The sequence below is a fragment of the Ctenopharyngodon idella genome, chromosome 5 (genome assembly GCF_019924925.1).
Source record: "Ctenopharyngodon idella isolate HZGC_01 chromosome 5, HZGC01, whole genome shotgun sequence".
NCBI lineage: Eukaryota > Metazoa > Chordata > Actinopteri > Cypriniformes > Xenocyprididae > Ctenopharyngodon > Ctenopharyngodon idella.
In genome coordinates, this window is record NC_067224.1 from 43,676,783 (window position 1) to 43,702,427 (window position 25,645).

General features: G+C 37.0%; 1 protein-coding gene across 12 annotated transcripts in view; it reads right to left on the reverse strand.

Annotated features, from left to right (window-relative positions):
• The window catches only part of mtmr4 (myotubularin related protein 4), a 67,393-nt gene extending 45,619 nt beyond the window's left edge, over nt 1-21,774 (reverse strand). For 2 of the 12 annotated variants that reach the window (XM_051894574.1, XM_051894567.1), the window contains exons 1-2: nt 21,616-21,774; nt 9,016-9,122 (exon numbers count right to left, since the gene is read on the reverse strand). In XM_051894574.1, the coding sequence (XP_051750534.1) occupies nt 9,016-9,018 (3 nt within the window). In that variant the 5' untranslated portion in view covers nt 9,019-9,122; nt 21,616-21,774. The other 10 variants (XM_051894578.1, XM_051894569.1, XM_051894570.1 and 7 more) reach the window with 9 other exon arrangements.
• Between the last annotated feature and the right edge of the window lie 3,871 nt (nt 21,775-25,645).

Genomic DNA, 25,645 nt, shown 5'->3' on the forward strand with positions numbered 1-25,645 from the left:
CCTCCCAGCACCATCCGTCTCCATTGTAACATGCTGAGGGAGACTCGCTCTGCAAATTTCCCAGCATGCATCGCTGTCTGCACTAAAAGGACGTGCTGTACCTCAGAGTCCCGTCTCTAAGAGAGACTCCAAAACGCTCAGAGCGTGACGAATGTGCCACGATGTGCTGTTCCCGAGGGTCAATCTAACCACACAGAACATTATGTCCACGAATAAAATATTAAACTCACAATTTCAAACACATATTAGTTATTTTTCTAACTAACAATATGCCTTCTTTAAGACAACATAAGGGCAAATTTTAAATCAATATCCCACTTTTAAACTTCTAAAATGACAATTATATCTTATAATAAATAATATATTTCTAGGACAGCTTTTAATTGATTTTATTCTCATGTGTTTTGTTTTATTGTTCTCTTTTTTTGTGTAAGCACTGTAAGAAGCTTGCTTTAAAAGGAACTATGTAAAAATGTAGAAATCTCTTCAACACAGGGAATCTCTGCTGTCGTGACACAGAGGAAGAGAATGAATGATTTAAGCTCTTTAAGACATATTAAGTCACGTCTCTACCACACGACACAATCACGCACGCCCGAAATACTACACCATGAGCATCTAACTGTGCAGCACGGGTGTATTCAGCACACATACATATATACACACACACACTGATGGAGTTTATGTGTGTGAATCTCTGCAGACGTGGCCTTCTGACTCCAGGACAGCTATTTTTAGTAAAGGTGGACACCCTGCCACAGACAGACTGACCTCTCGGCACAACACACGTCTCACGTACACGTCGTTTCCTGTAACCTGACGAGCATGTGACACAAACGCATGACAGACACTTACGAAAACACCAACAACGGACTCTTAATTGCGTGTTCCATCAGAGCATTAGTCTACAGTAAACACTCGCTGTCATAATCATTCATCATGTACAACTGCTGGTGAACAAACATTTTGAGTGATGTCCATCATTCTGAGTAACACATAATACATACATACATAATGAAGTAGACAAATCAAAACACCATTATACACAAATAACTAACCGTGGAAAGATGGATTTATGGATATATGGAAAGATGTGGATAGATTGATTGAATTAGACAGACAGACAGAATGACAGAACAGATAGAACGAACGACAATGACAGATTGAACAAGAGAATGACAGATAGAACAACAGAAAGAATGATAGAACGACAGAATGATAGGACAGACAGACAGAACAAAAGAACAGCAGATAGAAGGATAGAAGAACAGATAGAACAATGGAATGATAGAACGATAGATCAATATAACAACAGAACAATAGAATGACAGCTAGAACGAAAGAATGACAAATAGAACAAAAGAACAACAGATAGAATGATAGAACGCTAGCTGGATAGAATGACTGAACGTCAGAACGATAGAATGACAGAAAAAACAAAAGAATGACAGATAAAATGAAAAAATGGCAGATAGAACGAAAGAATGTCAGAGAACGATATAATGATAGAACGACAGAACAATAGAATGATAGAACAATATAACAGAACAATAGAATGACAGAACGAAAGAACGACATAGAACAAAACAATGACAAAAAAAGAACGGCAGATAGAAAAATAGAACGATATAGCAGAACAAAAGAACGATAGATAGAACGAAAGAAAGTAGAATGACAGAACAACAGACTGAACAAAAGAATGACATAAAACGAAAGAACAGCAGATAGAACGACTGAATGAAAGAATGACAGATAGAATGCTAGCTAGATAGAACGACTGAATGACAGAATGATAGAACGACAGAATGACACAGAACAAAAGAACGACAGATAAAAAGAAAGAACGGCAGATAGAATGATAGAGCGACTGAACAACAGATAGAACGACTGAATGACAGAATGATAGAACGATATAAAAACAGAACAATAGAACGACAGATAGAACGAAAGAATGGCAGACAGAATGATAGAGCGACTGAACAACAGATAGAACGACAGAATGACAGAACGATAGAACGACAGACAGAACAAATGTACGACAGATAAAACTAAAGAACGACAGAACAATATAACAACAGAACGACTGATAGAATGAAAGGCAGATGGAACGATAGATAGATAGAACGACAGATGGAATGATAGGCCAATAGAATGAACGATAGAACAACACAGACAATGACAGAACGACAGAATGATGGATAGAACGACGGATAGACAATAACAGAATGATAGAGTGCTAGACAGAACGACGGATAGATGGATAGAGCGATGGATGGACCTGTTTTCATACATCAGTATCTACAGCACCTTCATAGAAACTTTCACAGGAATCTGCAGCGAATGAGGCCAAAAAACAACTGAAACTGTACCCGGTTCCTCTGTCATCTACATGCTTCCATACAGACACACACAGGTGAGCTCAGAGGTGACATGCGGCGTGGCGCGTTCAGCCCCACCTTCATACGGACAAAAACATGGTAAAAGATCCGTCTTGTCATCTCTTACCACACAATACCCTACTGAATAAATCCTGCATGGCTGAACTCAATACCGACGTGTTTATTTTACTACAGAACAAAGCATGGCTCAATGAGAGTGAAAGGAGACAAAACACATCCAAACAGGAACAGACTGTGCGAGACGATTGTGTTTTCAGGTGTAGGAATGACAGACACACCTATGGAAAACCTCACCTCAACTCAACTCTTTATCCTGAACTTAACTTGAATTGAAACCGATGCAGAATTAGAATTCAAATATGAATTTCCTGTGCGTTTCCATAGACAATTCGATTCAAATTCATATTCAAATATTGAAGTCAATTCTTAAAGGGATAGTTCACCCAAAAATGAGTGAGCTGTCAGAATGAGTGAGCTGGCCAATCAGATCAAAGAAGGCGGAGCTTACTGTTACGAGTGCGAATTCCAACGCGACGTTTCATATTTGATATTAAACTATATAGACTATATTTTAAACATTTAATATTTGACGACTATTTTATGATTGAAATATTCAGCGACCGACAGTGATGTAAACTACAACATTTTTATGAAATTTCACCATTTTGAATTGAAAACATGCTATTATTTGATTAAAATTATATGATTAATGTAATTTATAACTGAATGTGACAATACGAGAAACGTTTTTGACATATTAGACATAAAAATAAGAGTGAATATTTAAAAAAATATATATTATTTGCAAATAGTTTAAATTGATTACTTAATAACTACAATAGACCTGGTACTTTTACCGTTCTTATTTCTTTTTCGTTATTCCTTTCTCATCTTTTAATTATTTAATTCATTTTAATAAAAAAAACAAAAAAAAAAAAAAAAAAAAACAATAATTACCCCCCCAGGGAAAAAAATTTTCAAGACATGGTTACAGCCTTGTTTTGTAGCCCAAAAAAGCGCCTCCATCCATCATAAAAGTAATCCATACGACTCCAGAGGGTTAATAAAGGCCTTGGATGGATATTTTTCTCACAAAAACGCATCGCTTTGCTTCAGAAGGCCTTTATTAACCCCGTGGAGCCGTATGGATTACCTTTATGATGGATGGATGTGCTTTTTTGGGCTTCAAAATCTCACCCCCCATTCACTCCCATTATAAAGCTTGGAAGAGCCAGAATATTTTTTAATATAACTCAGATTAATATAACTCAGATTGTGTTTGACTGAAAGAAGAAAGTCATTATACACCTAGGATGGCTTGAGGGCGAGTAAATTATGGGATAATTTTCATTTTTGTGTGAACTAACCCTTTAACTAGGGCTGTTCGATATTGACGATATATATCGTTACCACGAAATAAAATGTCTATCGTTAGAGATTTTGCTATATTGTAGTATGTAAATATATTGCACTATTGATTGACACTTCAGAGTGATGAAATGCATGAATGAGAATATAAAGAGCGGGACGTGCTTGATGTTAAAAGAGTTATAAGCGTAATATATCCTGAAAAGGAACTGGGTGCAGCGCTTGTGCTGACTGGCACACTGCCAAAGTGTGCACATGAAACCTGCCTCTCTCAGAAGGTGATCGCGAATTACAGACGTGCTCGATGTTAAAGTGTATTAAGCACAATAAGTAGGGGTGGGCGATATACTGGTAGACACGTTAGCTGGTTGAAATTGGTCAACTGGTAGAGATTTTGGACTATCGTCTCTGTCAAGGTTACGCACACGTGAGGTTGCTATGCTGCGCGGTCACGAAAGATTATAGAGTTTTTAAGCATTGCGGTTTAAAAACAAGTGGTTTTAAACCGTTTAAGTGCAATTAGCAGCGAAAGACAACTCATTTCAGCATATGCACGCGCTCTCTGAGAGACTGTTTCCCAGCGCCGTCTGAGAGCGTGCGAGGACTGAACTGTGTGCTTTTTGACGCCTAATTGGGCTTGAACGGTTAAATACACATACCCATGTGGCATGTGCCAAAGTGACCACGTATTTGCAAGTAAACAGAGCCATTTATGTCTTAAGTGAAGGTACAGTTGAGAAAGACAAGGCTCGAGTATATTGGATCGGTGCAGTCAGTCTTAAAGGGACAGCATCCAAATTTACCTGCTGTCATTATTAATGCTAATCAAACAACAAAAAAGAGAGAAAATCTCTCACTGCTTGCTTTTGTAACTTTAATAAGAAGAAATGTATATTTAATTTACACAGTAAAAACTATGCCTTGTTTTTTATACCTTTGATTAGTTTATACATTTTCTTGTGCTGTAAGTTTTTTCATGTAGGTCTAGTTCGTCTGTAGTTTGTCTTCTTTGCTCTTTCTTTATCACAGTTTATTTGTCTTCAGTAAGCTTGAGTTTTTTAGGCTAGTATTAATTTTTTAAATTATATTGAAATTGATGATAATTATCGTGATTTAAAATTACTCATATCGTGATATAAGATTTTGGTCATATCGCCCAGCCCTACCTTTAACCCTTCAAAAACCCATTAAAAAGTTCAGGACGATGGAACTGGAAGGCCTGAAACTCGATTCCAGGTTTTGGCTTACAAAAATACATCACTCTATACTGATTATATTAGCTCAGATCCTGAATGGATAAGAATGGAAACCATGTTTTCTATCCTCAACAGAAAACTATCATGAGAATCATGTAGAAACGTTCTTAAAATAACAACAACAAAAAAACACTAGCTAATTTACCAAATGGAGTCTCAAGAGAACAGTCAATAATAAAAAGAGTCCAAATTATCACATTAAGAACATCTTCACACAAACATTTTCCAGCCACTTTGTTCCCCAGATAATTAAAGAGGACAACACAATGGAAACTGTGGCCGCAACGGGCCAGTGAGAACCATTGATCGTCTCCACTCGACCAGAACACAGAACCGGCATCAGGCCCAGGTTTCCCATCCGCTCACACCCACCAATTAGTTACTAGGAAAAGGGCAACTGCATTGGGCAGGTTCTGGTTCCATCGCAATGAGAAACAACATGGTTTCTAGTAAGAGCGTATAAGCAGCTCTTGGCACGAGCTCCGCTCTGGATGGGCCGCAGTGCAGTTCACTCTTGAGCATAGAGGTTTACAACCGGTCTCGAGGAAGACGAGGCACAGGCTGTGCTTTGTTTATGGAGCACACTAAGTGTTTAATGAGCGCCGAGGGGACGCGTTCGCTCGCTCTGAGTGCCACATCATAATGGAAAACCCAACTACAGCCACGGCTTTACACTGCGCTGCTCACAGAAACTGAATTAAAGTAAAATCAGGAGCCCAACAAAACATCCACAACTACAAGATACTATTCGAGTCGAATGATTTAGGATGCTCGGTTCTGGTAATCGTTCTTGAACGTCCACATTCTATGAAACACCAAATAAAAACATGTTTCCTACACAACTATAACTACTAAAATTTTTAATGAAATCATTACGGAACCATCAAGAGGAATCAGAATCACTGAATTTCTAATGATTTCAATCCCTTGATCAAACATCAGCTGAATTCTACTGACTACAGATTGGCTAATGAACTGATATTACTTGCTGGAAGAACTGTTTATTCAGATTATTAAATGAGCCATGCGTTTTACACAGATTTTAATTACGATAAAGAGGGTTTTAGGCACTCTACTTTGGTTTTACCACAGGTGTAAAGGTGTTCTTTGGGTATAACACAGCGTATCTCATGTCACTTGATCATGGAATTATGCAGGTTTCTGCCTATTTAAGACCAAGTAAAGAAAGTTTAAGGAATAAATTGAATGGAACAATACGTCAATATGTTTATTAAATGTAAATGCCAATGGAGAAACACAAAGAGTTGTTGTAGCAACACTTCAAAGTTTGGAAAAACAACTTTCAAAAGATATGGGTCATTGACGAATAAGGTTTTTAAAAGTGTAAAAAAATGTAATGGGGATATAATTGATTTTGAAGTTTTATTAAGTGTTAAGAGAGTTCATGCTTCATGACCACATGGTCCTTTGCAGCTGTCTGAATGATGTCACATCCTGTCACATGATATTGACCGCATGACTTGAACCAAAATGGTCCCTTTAAATAGGTTACTCCGAACGACATCAATTAAATTAATTTTTCCCGGACATTTTTTCTCATAACAAAGCAACGACTTCTACATTTAATTTTATTACCATTTTGCACTATGTTGATATAAGATGTTATAAAATCATGCCAGAATAAAATATATATACATTTATTACATTTTAAGATATTTTAATCACAAATGAAATGGCTGTATTGGCCTTTGAACGGTTAAACCGAATTAACTTTTTAACACTTCAAAATCTTTAAAATACCTTTATATGTAGCAAAATATAATTAAAACCTTTTGGATTCAATAAAAGAGATCTAGTTGTAGTACCTTACATACTTTGGATGTCATATCTTTGATTTTTATTATTATTATTAAGGCCTTTGGAACGACCCGTCACGTCATTGACCCTAATACATAGTGTTTAAAGGGGCTATATGTACAATTCAGAAACACTTGTCATTAGCGACACCGGTGGGCATTAAGTGAACTGCAGTCCGTTTTTCTTTTTCGTTCTCCGCTTAGAAGTAAAAATACGTTGGAATCTGGCTATGTGAGACTACAGCTTGAATGAATCCCTTTTCTTTGCACGACACATTGACATTACAGTACAGAACAGCTCTTTCAGCATTTTTTCCTCTTGGGAGCGCATGTAAACTACACATCCTTTGATTTTCCCGACAAAAACATCCAGAGTCCTTCAGATAAAAATCAGGCTTTCATAGACAACCTAGAAGTAAGAGAAGGTCTTATTTTTTTAAGTTTCGTTACAAGCCGTTCACACACTGGCAATAAAAAGTGATTAATACATAAAAATTCTTACATATAGCCTCTTTAAGGCTTGAATATCAGTAACATTTAATTCCATGAATTTATGCTCCCATTTAAGATCTTTTTTTTAAGGCCTTAATTTGTGGAAGAATGAATAAGAAACTCTGATTATGTCAAAACATACTAAAACTACAGCCAAACACAGCCCAGATCGCTTTAATGCTGACACTGTTTAGTTTGAGATGATCGTATATTAAGGTCTAAATATTTGTAAAAAGGAGCCCTAAAAGACTCAAATAACCCTTGCTCATGGAGTCAGATGATTAACCTCAAACTGGAAGGCAAACTTGCAGCAAAAGGGTATCCAATAAAACTCCAAATACGACATCCAAAGTCAACCAGCAGCATCCGTCAGAGTTTAAGAGTGGACATGTGCTGAGGTATCAGCATTCCCTGACATTTCTTACACGCAAAGATCAAAGACCTTCCCAACATCTGTTCACTCCTGCATGGGAGTTTATAGGGAAAGTACACTCTAGAACAGCGGAAAGTGGAAAAACAGGAAGAGAAAGGAATGCAAGCCATCATGGCGGTTAATAACGCGGGGTCAGGATGGAGTCCAAACAAACACAAAAACATGTAATCTAAAGACAGGAAAATCACTACATCAGTCTTCACTCCGCTCTGATCTGCCAATTAAAGAAGGGTTGTTTCATAAAGGTGACAGAAGATGTTTTGGCTTGCACTTCAGCTGGAGGGCATTTTTGTAGTGTGCATCGAGCCGAAGAGCACCGTTACCATCTGCCTCGGCCTGCACAGACCACAGCGCCCAAAGCGTGCGCTACACTCGGGATGGATTATTGGATTTGAAGCACACAAAATATATCTAACCAAATAAACCGTAGGTTTATCCTCAGGTGACCCTTGGAAATTTGCAACAGCTGCCTGAATCTTGCATAAACAGTGCCAAAATTTCATATTTCTAACCCAAAGCAGAGAAAAAGTAAGTTACTTCGACACACACTGCTATGGTAGCTTGTTTCCGCCACTAAATAAAAAAATTTTAAAAAAAAAAGGTAATTGTGACTTTTTCTCTCACAATTCTGACTTTTTTCCTCAGAATTGTGTTTATAACTCGCAATTCTGACTTTTTATCACGCAATTCTGACTTTTTATCTCGCAATTCTGACTTTTTAATCACGCAATTCTGAATTTAAGATGCAATTCTGACTTTATATCTCGCAAATCAGACTATATCTCACAATTCTGACTTTTTTCCTCAGAATTGTGTTTATAACTCGCAATTCTGACTTTCTATCACGCAATTCTGACTTTTTATCACGCAATTCTGACTTTATAACTCGCAATTCGGACTTTATAACTCGCAATTCTGACTTTATAACTCGCAATTCGGACTTTATATCACGCAATTCTGAATTTAAGATGCAATTCTGACTTTATATCTCGCAAATCAGACTATATCTCGCAATTCTGACTTTTTATCACGCAATTCTGACTTTATAACTTGCAATTCGGACTTTATAACTCGCAATTCTGACTTTATATTACACATTTCTCAGAAAAAAGTCAGAATTGTGAGAAATAAACTTTATATGTATAAGCCTATGTATTATTTATATCACAATTACCTTTTTTATTTTTTATTTAATGGCGGAAACAAGCTTCCATACTCTGTAGACTTCACGATGGACTCGTGTCACTCACCATTATCTCAGCAGGTGTGCTTTTGTTTAGTCTTGACTGTTTTCCGCCAGCTCTCCTCACCACGACGGGTCTCGCACCTCACAGCAACAGCTCACGAGACACACGGTCTGAAAGAAAGAAGATCAGAAGTGAGGGGTCAAAAAGAGTGCAACGAAATGTAGTGTCTGTTACCTAACCCATTGAACACAAGAGCATTAGTGAGGTCAGACGGGGTTTATCCAGATCATCCTAAAGGTCTTCATAGGTCATGACAGAACCATTTAGATTGTAATTCATTCCTGTGAACAAAGCTGAATTTTCAGCATCGTTACTCCAGTCTTCAGTGTCACATGATCCTTCAGAAACCATTCTGATTTGCCAATTCGAAAACCTTAATCTTAATTATTCCACTTTTGACTGGTAGCATATTTATAACATTTACCATAACACTGACATTTAAGACCAGTCCAGTCAGTCAAAAATTTGAGCTTGCAAATATGTAGTTTTGCACATCTCTAGTATTACGTGCATGTATCTTATTTCTTGGTTCTTGCTCATCTGAGCAGCAAGGACACAGATCATCAGTGTTGTACAATAACTAATATTAGTGTTCAGTTCTGCTCAGATCGAAAGTCTTTCTCAACCCTTTCTCAGGAATGTTCAGCATTCGCTGTTTTTCCTGCTCAGAGTCCAAATACTTGCAAAATTCGATAGAAAAAATGTTGAGTCCAAGACATAGCTGAGCAAACAGGCCTGAACATGCAGATTTAGGAACACAAACACATGCACAGGTTATCAGCGCAGCAAACTCTGCAGTCTGTTACTATCCAGTGTAACGCAGCGTCTGCCACCAAGTAAGTGTGTGTGTGTGTGTGTGTGTGTGTGTGTGTGTGTGTGTGTGTACACACCCATGGCAACACATGCTGCGTTGAGTTGCTCACCCGTGCCGCTCTCACCCGCTGACACAACCTTGATCTCCGGCTACAAGCTGACTAATAGGATGAGCTTTGATTTACAGGAAAAGGAAAGTAAAAAAACTCCACAGGTGCCCAGAGCTCATTGGAACACACGGATCATACTGTTTCCTTCCAAAAAGCCCACTAAAAATAAATAATAATAATTAAAATGGAAGTTCTGTAAAGAAATTCATACGTATACACTGTTTCAGACCATCAAATCGCAGTAAAACTGAGTTATTGTTATTTTATTAAACTTTTTTTTTTTTTTAATTGTGTGTGTGTAAATGTGTAATTAATGTTACCAATGCTTTGGCAATTTAAAGCCTTTTTTTTTTTTTTTTTTTTAACCATGCCAATAAAGCTATTTGAATCTTAAGTTGATGAATATAGCTGTCATGGAGTAGCATTTATAGCTATAATTTCCAGATATTTTTGTAAATTAAAAACATAGATTTTAATTCACGTATTTATTTGTGGAGACAAAAATTTGACATACTGCCATGACTAGCCAAAAAAAATCCTTGTTGAACTCCTGACTAATAGTTTCAAACATTACAGCTCTACAAGAGGGCAGCCTTTACCTACAATGCTGCAGAGATTCATTTAAACACACCCTCTGATTTAGACTCCTGCACACACACACACACACTCATTCACTCACTCACTCACTCAGCACAAACTCTCTTATAAGACACTTATAAGGCACAAACTTCTCTCACTCCCTTCATCTTGTTGCATTCTAAAATAGAATAGAAACTGTTACACTGCGCGTCTGAAGCGACATTGTTTCATTCAACACCAAAACATTGTAGCAGTTGTTGAACGTTCTAAACTTCAGAAACCGCTACACTTGTAACAAGCGCAACATTCCGCTCGAGCGCAACAGTGTGTCAGCGAATGAAAAGCTCGAGACACGAGAAAATAAGTTGAGCTCTTACCTGAGCACGTCCCTGAGTTTGCGTGGACACAAACTCCTGTACATTTCATGCCACGATCACGCCTATCCACGTGCGCGCGCGCACACACACACAAAGCGCGCGAAGTGGGCGGGGTCTCGGGCGTGTAGTACGTGACAGCGCTGTTCTCTTGCGTATCTCAGCACTTGCATAGCAGGGAATTTTACATCGCTCCATGTCCTAAATAAACTTTGAAGGCACGTGCGTCCAGATCGCAGTGTGTTCTTCTGCTGGACGCGCATATACGAGAACACACACGTCCATAAGCGCGCGCTGTGTTTTGTTTGCATGTAACGCCCCCCATTTCACGATCACAATAGAGTCTCCGGACCCCTTCTGAGACTGTCCTGTCCGGCCGTTTACAGTGCACTGGAATGAACTGGCTACAACTGGAAGAGGAAGTCATTTAGTTGAGATACTTAGTTTAGCTCGATTTAATGGACTTAGTGTTTCTATTAGGCGACAGTCCAGCACCACATCAGATTTAGCCATTCATTTAATTCCAATCAAGAAAAATGACAACTGGGGTCAAGAAGGGGTCCGGAGACTCTATTCTTTTAATAATAAATAGTGTGTGTATTATATATATTTATATACACACACACACACACACACACATATATACATATATTAAATAATGATAAATAATAATAAATAATGTGTATATATACACACACACACACACACAAATTATTCATGGATGGATTATTAAATTGCTAATACGACTTTATAATGATAGAAAAAAAACATTTACAAAAAAGGTAAAAACTGCAGAATGAAAATCAACTTATATTGGCACTTAAGAAACCCTTTTAACAGATTATGATTCTTTAAAATGTATTAATTTATGGTAGGCATGTGCACTTTTTCAGTATGGGAAACAAAATTCTAGATTATCCAAACTGGGGAAAAAAAAAAAAAAAAACGAACAGACTAACATGCAGAAAGTTGACAAAGCACAAAGAATCTTGCACTCCCTTAACTTATATTTATGAATCAGTGATAATGAGCATTATTGCACTTATTTATCAGTGTTACACACAAACTTCCCCATACTTTCCAAAGCCTCCAGACACACCTCCTTTAAACATGGCACAAAACACCTTTTATGGCAGTAACATACGCTGCAGTCAGACCGAACGCTGTACGACGGGCATCTCACCTGTGACATTTGATGGAGGAACTGAAAGTAAAGTGAAAGTTTGAGAGAAATTTCCATTTTCTGTTTACATCCCACACAAATTCCCTGAAACTCCCCACAAGAGTGGGACTACCAGTTCCGCGGCACTTGGAAAATTATTTTGTGCCAGCGTTTCACAGGCTTTTCCACTAACACAGTGTTTGTTTAAAGACTGATTCTTTTACATTTGATTTTAAGCAATTGAATCAAAACCTCCCATCACAAATATCTGTACGCTCAAACATCTGAACCGGAGTTGGCACCACACACTTCCAGAACAGCAAAGCCTTCGAGTAAATGGGAAGATCTGCATTCCCACAGCCGCGCCCTGTGGTGCAACACGGGTCCAAACACGCCAGTCCTTATCTGACTTCACAGAGCTCAACACACACCTCTAAACACACAGCAAAGAAATGATGAACCCAACATCTCTTGATGCATTTCAGAAATCATCCAACAACTCAAGTGATAGATTGATAGACAAATGCATTTGAATACCTGGGATTATATGGTCATTTATGGCCAACTTTTTAATGCCAAGGACCCTCAAGTGTGACGATGCCCCTAATCGCTCAAAATATGAAGGTACAGGCAGATATTAAGTTTTAATGTATACAGACCCATTTAAATAGTGTGAGTTAAATATGCAATGCAATACTATAAAAATCCAATAATTAGCTCTTATTTGTTATTGTACTAGCCAAACTAAGGCAAATATTTTCAATTAATATACAACCCGAATTCCGGAAATGTTGGGACGCTTTAATAAAATAAAATGAACGTTGGAATAAAAATGAATGGGACGTTGAATAAAATGAAAACTAAAAGACTTTCAAATCACATGAGCCAATATTTTATTCACAATAGAACATAGATAACATAACAAATGTCAGGTCTCAAAAAAGTTGGTACGGGGGCAACAAACAGCTGAAAAAAAGCAAGAAATTTTGAAAAGATTTAGCTGGGAGAACATCTAGCAACTAATTAAGTTAATTGATATCAGGTCTGTAACATGATTAGCTATAAAAGGGATGTCTTAGAGAGGCAGAGTCTCTCAGAAGTAAAGATGGGCAGATCTGTGAAAGAGTGCACAAAAAGATTGTGGAATACTTTAAAAACAATGTTCCTCAACGTCAAATTGCAAAGGCCTTGCAAATCTCATCATCTACAGTGCATAACATCATCAAGAGATTCAGAGAAACTGGAGAAATCTCTGTGCGTAAGGGACAAGACCGAAGACCTTTATTGGATGCCCGTGGTCTTCGGGTCCTCAGACGACACTGCATCACTCATCGGCATGATTTGACATTCTTGTTGGAAATCACGGACACCGTGTCCTCCGGGCTAAAGAGGAGGGAGACCTTCCAGCGCGTTTTCAGCATTCAGTTCAAAAGCCAGCATCTCTGATGGTATGGGGGTGCATAAGTGCATACAGTAAGGTCAACTTGTGTGTTTTGGAAGGCACTATGAATGCTGAAAGGTATATAAAAGGTTTTAGAGCAACATTTAACAAAAAATACGATAAAAAGAAGACCACGAACTCTTCAGCAGCTGGAAGCCTATATCAGGCAAGGATGGCACCAAATTTTAACACCAAAACTCCAGAAACTCATAACCTCGATGCCCAGATGTCTTCACACTGTTTTGAAAAGAAGAAGAGATGCTACACCATGGTAAACATGCCCCCGTCCCAACTATTTTGAGACCTGTAGCAGGCATCAAATTTGAAATGAGCTCATTTTGTGCATAAAATTGTAAAATTTCTCAGTTTAAACATTTATGTTATCTATGTTCTATTGTGAATAAAATATTGGCTCATGTGATTTGAAAGTCTTTTAGTTTTCATTTTATTCAAATTTAAAAAATGTCCCAACATTTCTGGAATTCGGGTTGTATTTGAATAACACTAATTATAATGTTCCAGAGCAGCATTACTGAATATAGTGCCACAGTGAGCAAGATAATAAAAAAATTCTCTTGACTGTAACTGTACCATCTTTGCATATAAGTCTTTGCTTTAAGTCAACAGTTTTTTAAAAGAACCATTTCTTTTTTTTTTAAGTGAAAAACAATTAATTAATCTACAGAAACTTTTGTGCGATGGAAAAATTCCATGGATGTTAAAAGTTCTTCATGGAACCATCAATGCCAATTAAAGGAAACTAAAAAATGCTGGGTTAAAAACAACCCAAATAGACAAACTCAGTGGTTGGGTTAAATGTTTGCACAACGTGCTGGACAGTTTTATTTAACTCAACTATTGATTAAAAATGACTGTATGTCTGGTTTAAATGAACCAAAAATAAGTTGGAAATTAAAAATCAGACACCTAATTACTAGAGGCAACAATAATAATCAAACTGTCAACATTAATTATTAAGATAAATGTTTATTGTTTAATTATTATTATTATTAAACTTAATAAAATGTTCATTTATTAAACATATGAAGGACAAACCCAGCGAATGGGTTGTTTTAACATGCTGGGTAGTTTTTAACTCAACTATTGTTTAAAAATTACAGTATTGCTTGTTTAAAATGAACCCAAAATACGTTAGAAATTAACATTTAGGCCTATTAATACTTTTAATTAATAATAATTGTACAATAAACCAATTTGCTGGGATAAAACGACCTATTCTCTGGGTTAAAACAACCCAATTGCTGGGTTTGTCCATTTTCAACCCAGCATTTTTTAGAGTGAACCTTAGTTTTGTGTTGGCTGGTCCAGCCTGCAAAAAAAAAAGTATTTTTTTGTCAAGATTTGTGTGTTTAGAAAATTTGAGACAGTTGTTGTCAGATTTCATTTGATATATGAACTTTAATCTAAGCTTGTTGACTTGTTTTTAACTTGTTGAAGTTTCCTATTCAAAGAGATTAGAGCTGCACTTGCATGACTGAAATAGCTGCCAGAGAGACATTTCAAAGATGGCCGCCGAGTGAAATGAGTTGCCTGAAAGGGACTTTGCATACAGGTTCTTCTATGGCATCACTGAGAAAAGAGACCTTTATTTTTAAGAGTTGTTCCAACAGATTGTGCGTTCTTAATATAATTTTGTTAAATAACTTACTACTAGACTACTGTGAAAAAAGTGCAGGATGAAACTATAAGATTGATGCATGATGGAGGAGTTCAGAACAAAATCAAGAAAGGCCAAAGTAAAAAATATTTGCCTGAACAGCCTGTGCTTCATCTCAGTCACTGAGAAGATTTGGCAACAAAACAAAGCTGTTTTATTCCAGCTGATGCATTTATCCAGCGGTCAGGCCTGCGAAACGGAGAAAACTACACCAACTTCCACACAGCGGTGATCCAAACATAACAGAACAGACACGAGCCCCGCTTGTGTTAATGAAAACAGTAGATACAATCTAGAATCTGTTTCGGCCAAAACTAAAGTGAGTTTGAACTCAAACTCACTTCACGGACAGGCTGACCCGTCCACAACCTTGCTGACCTCTAAAGACTTTATCAAGCTGGATCTCAATTCAAAACACAGATACAACTGCTGTCGTCATCAACTGAGCTAACTCAATACACTGAAATCGCCTGTCGGGGAAAATTGAATTTCGTGAGCCTGTGTTTAGCATAGATGACAATCTGATCTAATTTATTTTCCTTCGGATGAAAACTGCAGATCTTATGAACGTAAACTGGTGAGAGGGAATTAAAAAGCACAGCAAGGCCAATGAGAATACATGTATTAAACTCAAGCTCTGAGATCGTCCCGCTACAGACATTAATTATTCCTCAATTCTTGCAGTTTGTTGAGCAGAGATGTGCTTGTATTTTCAAAGCAACTGGATAGTGGATTTTCTCTCGGCAGATAATAAAATAAGTTGAAATTGTAGTGAAAATGAGAGATTTTTAGGGGTCGTTTACACCACACCATGTTCAACTAAAAACGGAAAACATGCGTTTTGGCCGTTCGTTTTACACGACAACTGCGTTTTGGGTCCTGAAAACGCAAACTTTTGTAAAGAAGTTTCAAAGTGTACATTTTTGAAAACTATACTGTAGGGCTGCCCCCTAATAGTCGACCTAACCGTCAATGAGAAGAGGCTTTGTCGACCAAAAATGGTATTAGTCGGTTAGTCGCAGAAAAAAAAATTAAAATAAAATGTGCATATAGGCACATCCACTACTGCGGAGATGACGAGTCAGTCAGTCAATCATCGACTTCATCTCTGCAACCGAAAACACACAAAACACTAGTTTATCAAATTATTAAAATCTTCAGAATCAACTATCCCTTTAACAAGGATATTTTATTTATAAAAAGAAAACTACGCAGTGTTATTTTACAATTTGATTTCAATTTCTGAACTTTGTTCTGTTGTATTTATTTGTGCTATCGCTAATTTGCCTATTTGTTCTAATTGTATTACTGACTGTACTTGTCTTTAATAATGTTTGCAATTTATATTAGCCTACTGTATTAGTTGGTTGTTCTTTAGGCTGATTTTTGTTCATGGTATTTAGCTGCAACAGAATGTTTTGTAAAAAGAGAATAAATATCTTTGATATCTATGTTTGACTTTTTTACCATATTGGAGTTGAAACTGTAAATCGATAAGAATCGAAATCAATAAGCAGAATCAGAATTGCTAAAATTGATAAAGTCTTTGTGTAAACTACAAAAGCACGAATTTGTGAAAATGGTAACGTCATGTGTATTACGTGTCCAGACTATACGTGTTTCTTTACAAAGTGACATCGCCATCTACTGGCCTGGCAGCAGAATACAGTGTTTTTAGTTGGAACGGGGATCGTTTTGACAACGTTGTCATCTGTACGTGAAAAAAGCTAAGTTTTTAGTACATCGTTGTCATGTAATCATATCCTAAGACAGACGGTTCAAACTACACATTATATGTTGCCAGGCCTGATGTTTAACCAGATTACAAACAACCTACCAAAGGCGGTTGTCACAGGCTTGTGAAAATCTGATTTTATTTTTCGTCAACACTTAAAATAATATTAAACAAACAGATTTGAGTCTTTTTTGAATAATTAAGGTAATGAAGACTTGGGGTGGGCTCTTGACAACCATCTAAAACAACCCAGCAACCACTCAGAACACTATAGCAACACCCTGACAACCGCCTTCAACACAACTCACATACAAACAAATCTGGATTCACTCAAGAATTTCTAAATAGCCATAAATTTCCCTTTTGTGTGTGTGTCTCTAGGCAGATTTCAATTTAAATTATTCTGTTTGTGACCTCAGTATCACTTCTCTATACCAAGAAAAGAAAGTTTCACTTCTATTTTCTCTTGAAATTTCTTCCAAGTTTCACCTAAAACTCAAGATGTAAACATTTAATCATCTAAACCCCTAGCTTACATCAATACACGCAAAACTGAAAGAGTTTCATCAATCGTCATTATCTAGTTCACTTTATCATTCTAGAGATATGAGGGAGTTATACACAATCACAACATGTCAAAGTGCAAGAGGTAAAACCATTCAAAATATCCCATAAAAGAGCAATAAAACACTCAAGCATCTGATAACTGCTCACGTTTGTGTACAAACATGTGACAATAATTACAAATAGGGTTATGGGATTTTTCAAATAAACATAAATAATAATTATAATAGTTAAAAACACTTCCAATATAGAAACAGCGATGTATACAACACATGATTTTGTGTGTTTCATGTCTATTTGTGGGATTTAAACGAATCGGTCACACTTTATCACCACAATCAGCATTTTCAAGACTTTTCAACCAGCTTAACCGTTTCCCTGTCACTTGGCCACTAGATAAGCCACGGCAACAAGCTTTCTTATAGGAGAACTATTATTATCGAGATCATAAACACACAGTCAGAGGCTACAGGATTCGGAGCGGTGCACGACTAGTCATGTGGCTATTTAAAGAGCAGTCTGACCTGTAACACGAGCAGGAGCCATCAATTAGACATTTCGCCTAAAGCAGTGAGACGGAACGCTGAGCCCTGGGAATGTGAACGGGATTCGCTGGGTTTGAATAGGTGCCAATCACTGGTGCTCACTGGTAGAAATCCTCACATTATAAACTAATGGAACCAGAACATGAAAATGCTTTTGCAAACACCGTTCCATTATCTGCAGGCCGAAAAACCGTGTGTTTCATGTTCAGTTGAACATGGACGAATACATCCAAATACAATCTGAAAAAGTCACAGCAAGCATTTTATCCAGAAAGTGCTTAAGCTTTACATACAAGACTTTTGTGATGTCAAGCAAGCAAGTTCACGCTCTTAAAGGGATAGTTCACCCAAAAGTGAAAACTGTCATTACTATAAGGGCTTTCGCACTGGAAGAACCTTTTCATAGTTCCTAGAACTATTGGCTGAAGTACCCGGATTTTGCCGTGTTCGCACAGCAGAAACTAGGAACGATTTTAGTTCTAGGAACTCCTTTTCGGAGAACTAAATTAACTCCTACTTCAGAGTGGAGTCTAAACCAGCACTGGGAACTATCAGTGACGTGAGTGTACGTTGATTGGTCAAACACTGGCACCTGGCATTTTTAAAAAGCCGTGTAAACATATTTACTTCACGAACATGGAAAACAGCGATAACATCATTCACCTGATGTCTGCAGGGTTGTCTTCTTTTCTCAGCCTCGATGATATGCAATACTGAAAACTGTCATAGGAGATTTTGTCTCTTAGCGCCACTTTTTGCCCTTTCAGTTGCATAGATTATGCGTTTACATTCCATCTCCGTTATCACGAAACCCACGACACACAACAAACACAGCTCCGATCACAGCATCCTTCATCCACCAGTTTTTAGCGTTTGTAAATGCCACGCTTAAAGACGCCACTGTCGGCCGCTTCAGAGTTCCTATTCCCGGTGCGAATGCAACCAGGAACATGGCCTGGTGGAAAAATTAGTTCTCGGGGAACTATCCTAGTGGCTAGAACTAGAAGTTCCTAGAACTATTCGGTGTGAAAGCCCCTTTACTCACCCTCAAGTGGTTCTAAACTTGTATGAGTTTTTTTCTTCTGTTGAACACAAAAAATGATGTTTTAAAGAATCTTGGTAATCAAACAGTTGACGGCACCCGTTGACTTCCATAGTAGGAAAAAAATACTATGGAAGTTAATGGTTGATTACCAAGATTCTTTAAAATATCTTTGAACAGAAGAAAGAAACTCGTACGTTTAGAACAACATGAGTTAGGGCTGCACAATTAATCAAATTTCTAATCACGATTAAGATTATGGATGCCAAGATTTCGTAATCATTCAAAGGCGCGATTACAAAATAAAAATATCCACTTACATTTTTCTGCATGCTTAAGAGGTGTGTTTAGAGCATGTTACGTTGTGAGAGGCGAATCACGACTACTTCAGAGTGTAAAAGGTCTAAAGCCGCGGTCACACTAGATTTTGAGCATGCGAAATTTCTTCGGACATTGCAACGGTCGTGATACAGTGAAAACTAAATTTATTCAGACACCTTGAACATTTCATTCATTAATACAGTTTATTCACTATAGTTTAAAAAAATTGTAATAAAACATGACAAGATCTCAGAGTTAAACTGTCAGAAAAAATTAATCTTAATTATGTCAGATAACACTTGGCAAAACATGGTCAGGTCAAAGTGTCTGAATAATTTTTGGTTTCAAATTTTTATCAATTTTACTGGTAGTCCACTGTATAAAGAATTTTTGGGTATAATATGTCACAGTTTATTTTGCTATCCTCACTTACATAAATGAACTATAGTGTCCTGCACCAACTAGTAAAAATATATCAAAAATGTCTTTTTTTATAAACATGAATTCAACATTCTAAAATAATACACTCAAAATATAAAAAAAAAAAAATACAATCTTCCAGACTTTACTGCAAAATATCTTTCTTTTAATTCAGCCAAGAGGTCACACGTCTTCACGTGTCTTCAGAGTTCACCAAACCTGAACTTTGGAACGCAGTGAAATGCGAAACTTTTTGCATTCCAACACAAAGGGAACTACTAGTGATGTAAGTGTAAGCTAACTGGTCGAACGAACGAGAAACACCAGCACCCGCCATTTTTAAAAGACCGCCTATATATTTACTCCACGAACTGACTCTACAAACATGGAAAACAGTGATAGATGGTCCTCTCAACCCTACGCTAAAAAGAAAATCCAGCGCGACTTTCAGCAGACCAAGTGAAACATGATTACGTATTTCTGCTCAGCTAGCCACACTGGGCATCAACCACGCGACAAAAGCTAATACTTTTTCATAGAACTGTTGTACAAAGAAAGTAGACAGTATATCTAATAACGTATAAGACAGGACTGTTAAACAGATCATAAACTAATGAAGATGGAGAATGCGATGCTCTGGCTGAGCTGTTCTCAGCGCCGTCAAAATAAAAGTCACAACCACAAGCACAGTTTACGTCACTTCAGAGTTCCTACTGACGGTGCGAATGCAATCAGGAAAACAGCACAAGGGGAACATTAGTTCTCCGGAAAACACCTTATAACTAATTTCCAAGAACAACATGGTGTGAAAGCCCCTATTATTATTATTATTATTATTATTAAATGCATATGTGTAGTTTTATTTAAAGAAGAAACCAAACCAATTTATAGTTGACATTCGAGGCTTAATGCTATAGAAAAGCAATAAAAATGTTCAGGAAGAGTGTTTTCAGCTTGTTTTTTTATTTTTACAGAAAAATATGGCATGCAGTTGCTTCAAACAATGGTATAAAGCTATTCAAAACATCATTCAATGTAATTGTGATAAATAATCGCTTTTACAATTTCAATGGAATAATCGACAATTGTGATGTTTGTCATAATCGTTCAGCCCTAACATGAAGGAGAGTAAACAATGACAAAATTTTCATTTTTGGGTGAACTATCCCTTTAAATAGCACAAATAATCATAATACAGATATAACAAACCTTGAGATTAGACCTTAAATTAAATGAAAGATAGTGAATAACTGTAAAAATGCCAATGTTATACTATGTATGCAATTCTAACACATTATTTATCACTTTTTACAAGCATATTTAAAAGAAGAAATGTGTGACAATATTTTAATATGGAAGGTGAATCATGCATAATTGCTCTGCAATACCAATATTAAAATATAATGTAAATGTATCCGGTTACTTTTCTTTTTTACAGAAAAGCCTTGTATGCAGGGAGATCAAGGCAAAATGACTTTATTACACAACACTTGTTGGAAAAGTGCATGTATGCATATACTCAATAATAGAATCAATAATAAAACATACTCTTCAGATGTGAGTTCCCAGCAGTTCTCCCCAGCTTTGGTCTGTTTGAGTCTGTGTGTGTTTAGTGTGGGTGGAGGATTTTACTGCCTGTAAAACATCCCAGCTGGCCAATACATCTACATACAAACACATGGCTGGCATATCCCACATAGAAACATCGCTAAACCACGCGTATGTAGTTTATACAACAATCAACCTAACGTAACCGCAAACACATAAAATAATAATCAAGTTAAACAAACAGAAAACGAAATATGACCAAGATACTCACAGTGAAAGAATCAGCTGACACAACGGTGACTCAGTAGAGCGCACTACTTCCGCATTCACTGGCGATGAGCTATGCGTCGACCAATCACATTAGACTGTGTCTGTGCGGATGGCGCGGCGGAATCCGTCGCGTACTAGACGCTCAACAGCCAATGGAGGGCTACGGTAGGTTAGCGGCTCAAACAACAGGGCGCCTGAATGCCGCGAACACACCCACACACGAGCCAATCAGGGCGAGGCTGAGGCGGGCGGAGGGGTGAAGTATGAGCCAATAGAAAATCACAGCGCGGCACTAGGGGGACCACGTGGTTCACGGCGTTCTTGAAGGACTTGTGTTAAAGCGACGGAGCGCGCATTACGTGCAATAAAAAAGTTTAAAACAAGAACATGTGTTGTGCTAATGTCACAATGAAATTGTCAGGATTGAACAGAAAGGTTTTGAGAGATAGATACAGTCTTTAGTAATGTTTATGTGTGTAATACAAGGTGTATATATCACTTGGATGTACTGTAGTATAAAACATGTATGTATTTATTATTAGCATTATAAAAATGTGCAGTGGAGTTACCTTGGCACAGATTACCATACTTATAGGCTACTGTGTATATACAACAAAGAATACTTCCACAGTATTTCAAATAATTCCATGGTAAAGGTCCCCAAAACATGATATTACCCCTGCCCTGCACCATGATAACAAACACAAGGGCGTAACTGAACTGACTCAACAGACTCTTCAGCTCTGAAGTGCTCCGTTCACCTGAAGCCTCTGGATTTAATCGATCTGCTCGAGTGGTTTCAAGAGCGTAACAGGTTTATGTTACACCGTCAAACCAATAGAATAAACACTTGATTTGGGTACAGAACAAAGAACAGAAAGGAACAGAATATAATCTTTAATGCCACATGACTGTGGAAGATGCAATACACTACAGGACTACAGACCATGGCAACATATGTATTGTTTTGAACATGTATTATATTGTATGTATATGATTGTGCATTGCATAGCCTACACTCTAAAAAAATGCTGGGTTAAAAACAACCCAAGTTGGGCTGAAAATGGACAAACCCAGCGAATGGGTTGTTTTAACCCAGCGTTTTGGCTGTTTTAACCCAGCGGTTGGACTGTTTTAACCCAGTGAATGAGTTGTTTTAACCCAGCGTTTGGGTTGTTTTAACCCAGCGATTGGGTTGTTTTAACCCAGCGGTTAGGTTGTATTAACCCAGCGGTTGGGTTGTTTTAACCCAGCGGTTAACCCAGTGAATGGGTTGTTTTAACCCAGCGAATGAGTTGTTTTAACCCAACGATTTGGTTGTTTTAACCCAGCGTTTGGGTTGTTTTAACCCAGCGATTGGGTTGTTTTAACCCAGCGGTTGGGTTGTTTTAACTCAGCGATTTGGTTGTTTTAACCCAGCGTTTTAACCCAGCGGTTGGGTTGTTTTAACCCAGCAGTTAGGTTGTATTAACCCAGCGGTTGGGTTGTTTTAACCCAGCGGTTAACCCAGCGAATGGGTTGTTTTAACCCAGCGAATGAGTTGTTTTAACCCAACGATTTGGTTGTTTTAACCCAGCGATTGGGTTGTTTTAACCCAGCGGTTAACCCAGCGAATGAGTTGTTTTAACCCAACGATTTGGTTGTTTTAACCCAGCGTTTGGGTTGTTTTAACCCAGCAATTGGGTTGTTTTAACCCAGCGGTTAACCCAGCGAATGAGTTGTTTTAACCCAGCGAATGGGTTGTTTTAACCCAGTGATTTGGTTGTTTTAACCCAGCGAATGGGTTGTTTTAACCCAGCTATTTGGTTGTTTTAATCCAGCGGTTTGGTTGTTTTAACCCAGTGGTTAACCCAGCGAATGAGTTGTTTTAACCCAGTGATTAGGTTGCTTTAACCCAGCAAAAGGGTTGTTTTATACCAGCGGTTGGGTTGTTTTAACCCAGCGAATGAGTTGTTTTAACTCAGTGGTTGGGTTGTTTTAACCCAGCGGTTGGGTTAAATGTTTGCCCAACCTGCTGGATAGTTTTATTTAACTCAACTATTTTTTTAAAATTACTGTATTGCTTAAAATGAACCCAAAGTATATTGGAAAGTTTAATGAATAATAATTAAATAATAAACATTTATTAAATTGCTTATTAATAAATGTTCACCTTTTGATTATTATTGTTGCCTCTAGTAATTATGTGTCTGATTTTTAATTTCCAACCTATTTTGGGTTCATTTCAAGCCAGCCATATAGTATTTTTTAAACGACAGTTGGTTAAATAAAACTGCCCAGCATGTTGGGCAGTTTTATTTAACCAATGGATTGTATTAGCCCAGCATTTTTTAGAGTGTACAGTAATTCATTCTTGCATATTGGCAAACAATAATGCAATAATGCACAGTTTCCACCATCTCAGTCACGTGGCAATAAAGATTCTATTCTATTCTATTCTATTCTATTCTATTCTATTCTATTCCAGGGGTCTTCAAAAGGGGTCTAACAATCGTTTGATCTCAAACTATTTTTGTGGCATTTCAAAAAATGAAAACATTAGGAATATTAAACTAATATTAAGCTACATGTTTCCTTGTCCCTCTCATTTTAATATTTATTAATATTATACTTATTTTATATGTATATGACTGCATCAATTATGCAAATATGGCTTTGCAATGCAAAAATAAAGCATGTAAATATGACGCTGAGCTTGTCACGTCTGGTTACTGTTCTTTAAACACACAAAAGAGTTCAGCTGATCATTAACTGTGAGCAAACACAATTGAAGACTAGAGCTCAAAGATTATCTGTCTCATTAATGTCAGGTTTAGTTGATGCAGTATCATGTAGGTTACCTGACCTAACCAAACCAGTGCTGACATATGTTTATAGCTGGAGCTCTGGGCTATTTTTACGCTGGCTTTGGTCTTTAATCGCAGATTGGCAGTCTGACATCAAATGCCTCCATGCAGCAGTCAACTCACTCAGTTCTTCTGATCCAGAGCAGATATTGAAGAACTTATGACATGCAGCATTACATTACATCTGCACTGCAAAAAATAGGATTTTCTTACTCAGTGTTTTTGTCTTGTTTTCCAGTACAAATATCTAAGCATTCTAAAATCAAGATACATTTAGTTGAGATGCAAAATGAAATAAGAAAATTTCAGAAAAATTAATCAAAATTGAGTTTTTGGCTTAAAAATATCAAAAAAATTGATTTTCCTTTTAATTAAATTTATTCTTACCTATTGCCAGATTTCATTTCTTGTTTTATACACTTAATTTTTATATTTTTTTCAGAAAAAAAGTTTATTTGCTTCTCAAATAAATGTCTTGATTTAAGAATGCTTAGATATTTAATAGACCAAAATACTAAGAAAACTTTTTTTTTTTTTTTTGCATGTGTGTAATTAATTAATTTAGGCACAATTTATATGTACCTACTGAACAAAATTGAAAAAAAAATATATATACATATACAACTATATAACTCTAGTGTTCTTCACTCAGTTTTAAATATATATAAGGAGAAATATCAAATGATTGCATAATACTTTAATGTTGAATGAGTTTTCTAATTATAAAGTATGTTTACAAGCTGTTTAAATCATAAAATTTAATTAAAATAAAAAATGAATTATAACAAAAGTAATTAATTGAAAGTAAATGATCCCATGATGAGTTTCTATATGAAACACCTGACGGAACCCTTTAAGATTCTATCTTCTAAGAGTGTAATAAACATAATTTCATTCAAGTGTCTCATAACCTGTGTCATTGATGTAGTAAAGAGTGCTGGCTGGTGATTGGCTCAGCGGAGTCCCGCCCCCAACGACTTCAGCATTTCTGGGTTTGTTATCAGTCATATGACTTCTCACCTCTTTTTTCATACATAGTCATGATGATGAAATGTGCACTTTACAGGGTCAAGGCAGTTTTGTCTTTCAGTGTCCTTAAAGACGAGGTCAAAAAACACTTTCTTATTTTGTCTGTCTTAAAGAGACAGTTCACCCAAAAATTAGCTTCTTTCTTCTGTTGAAGAT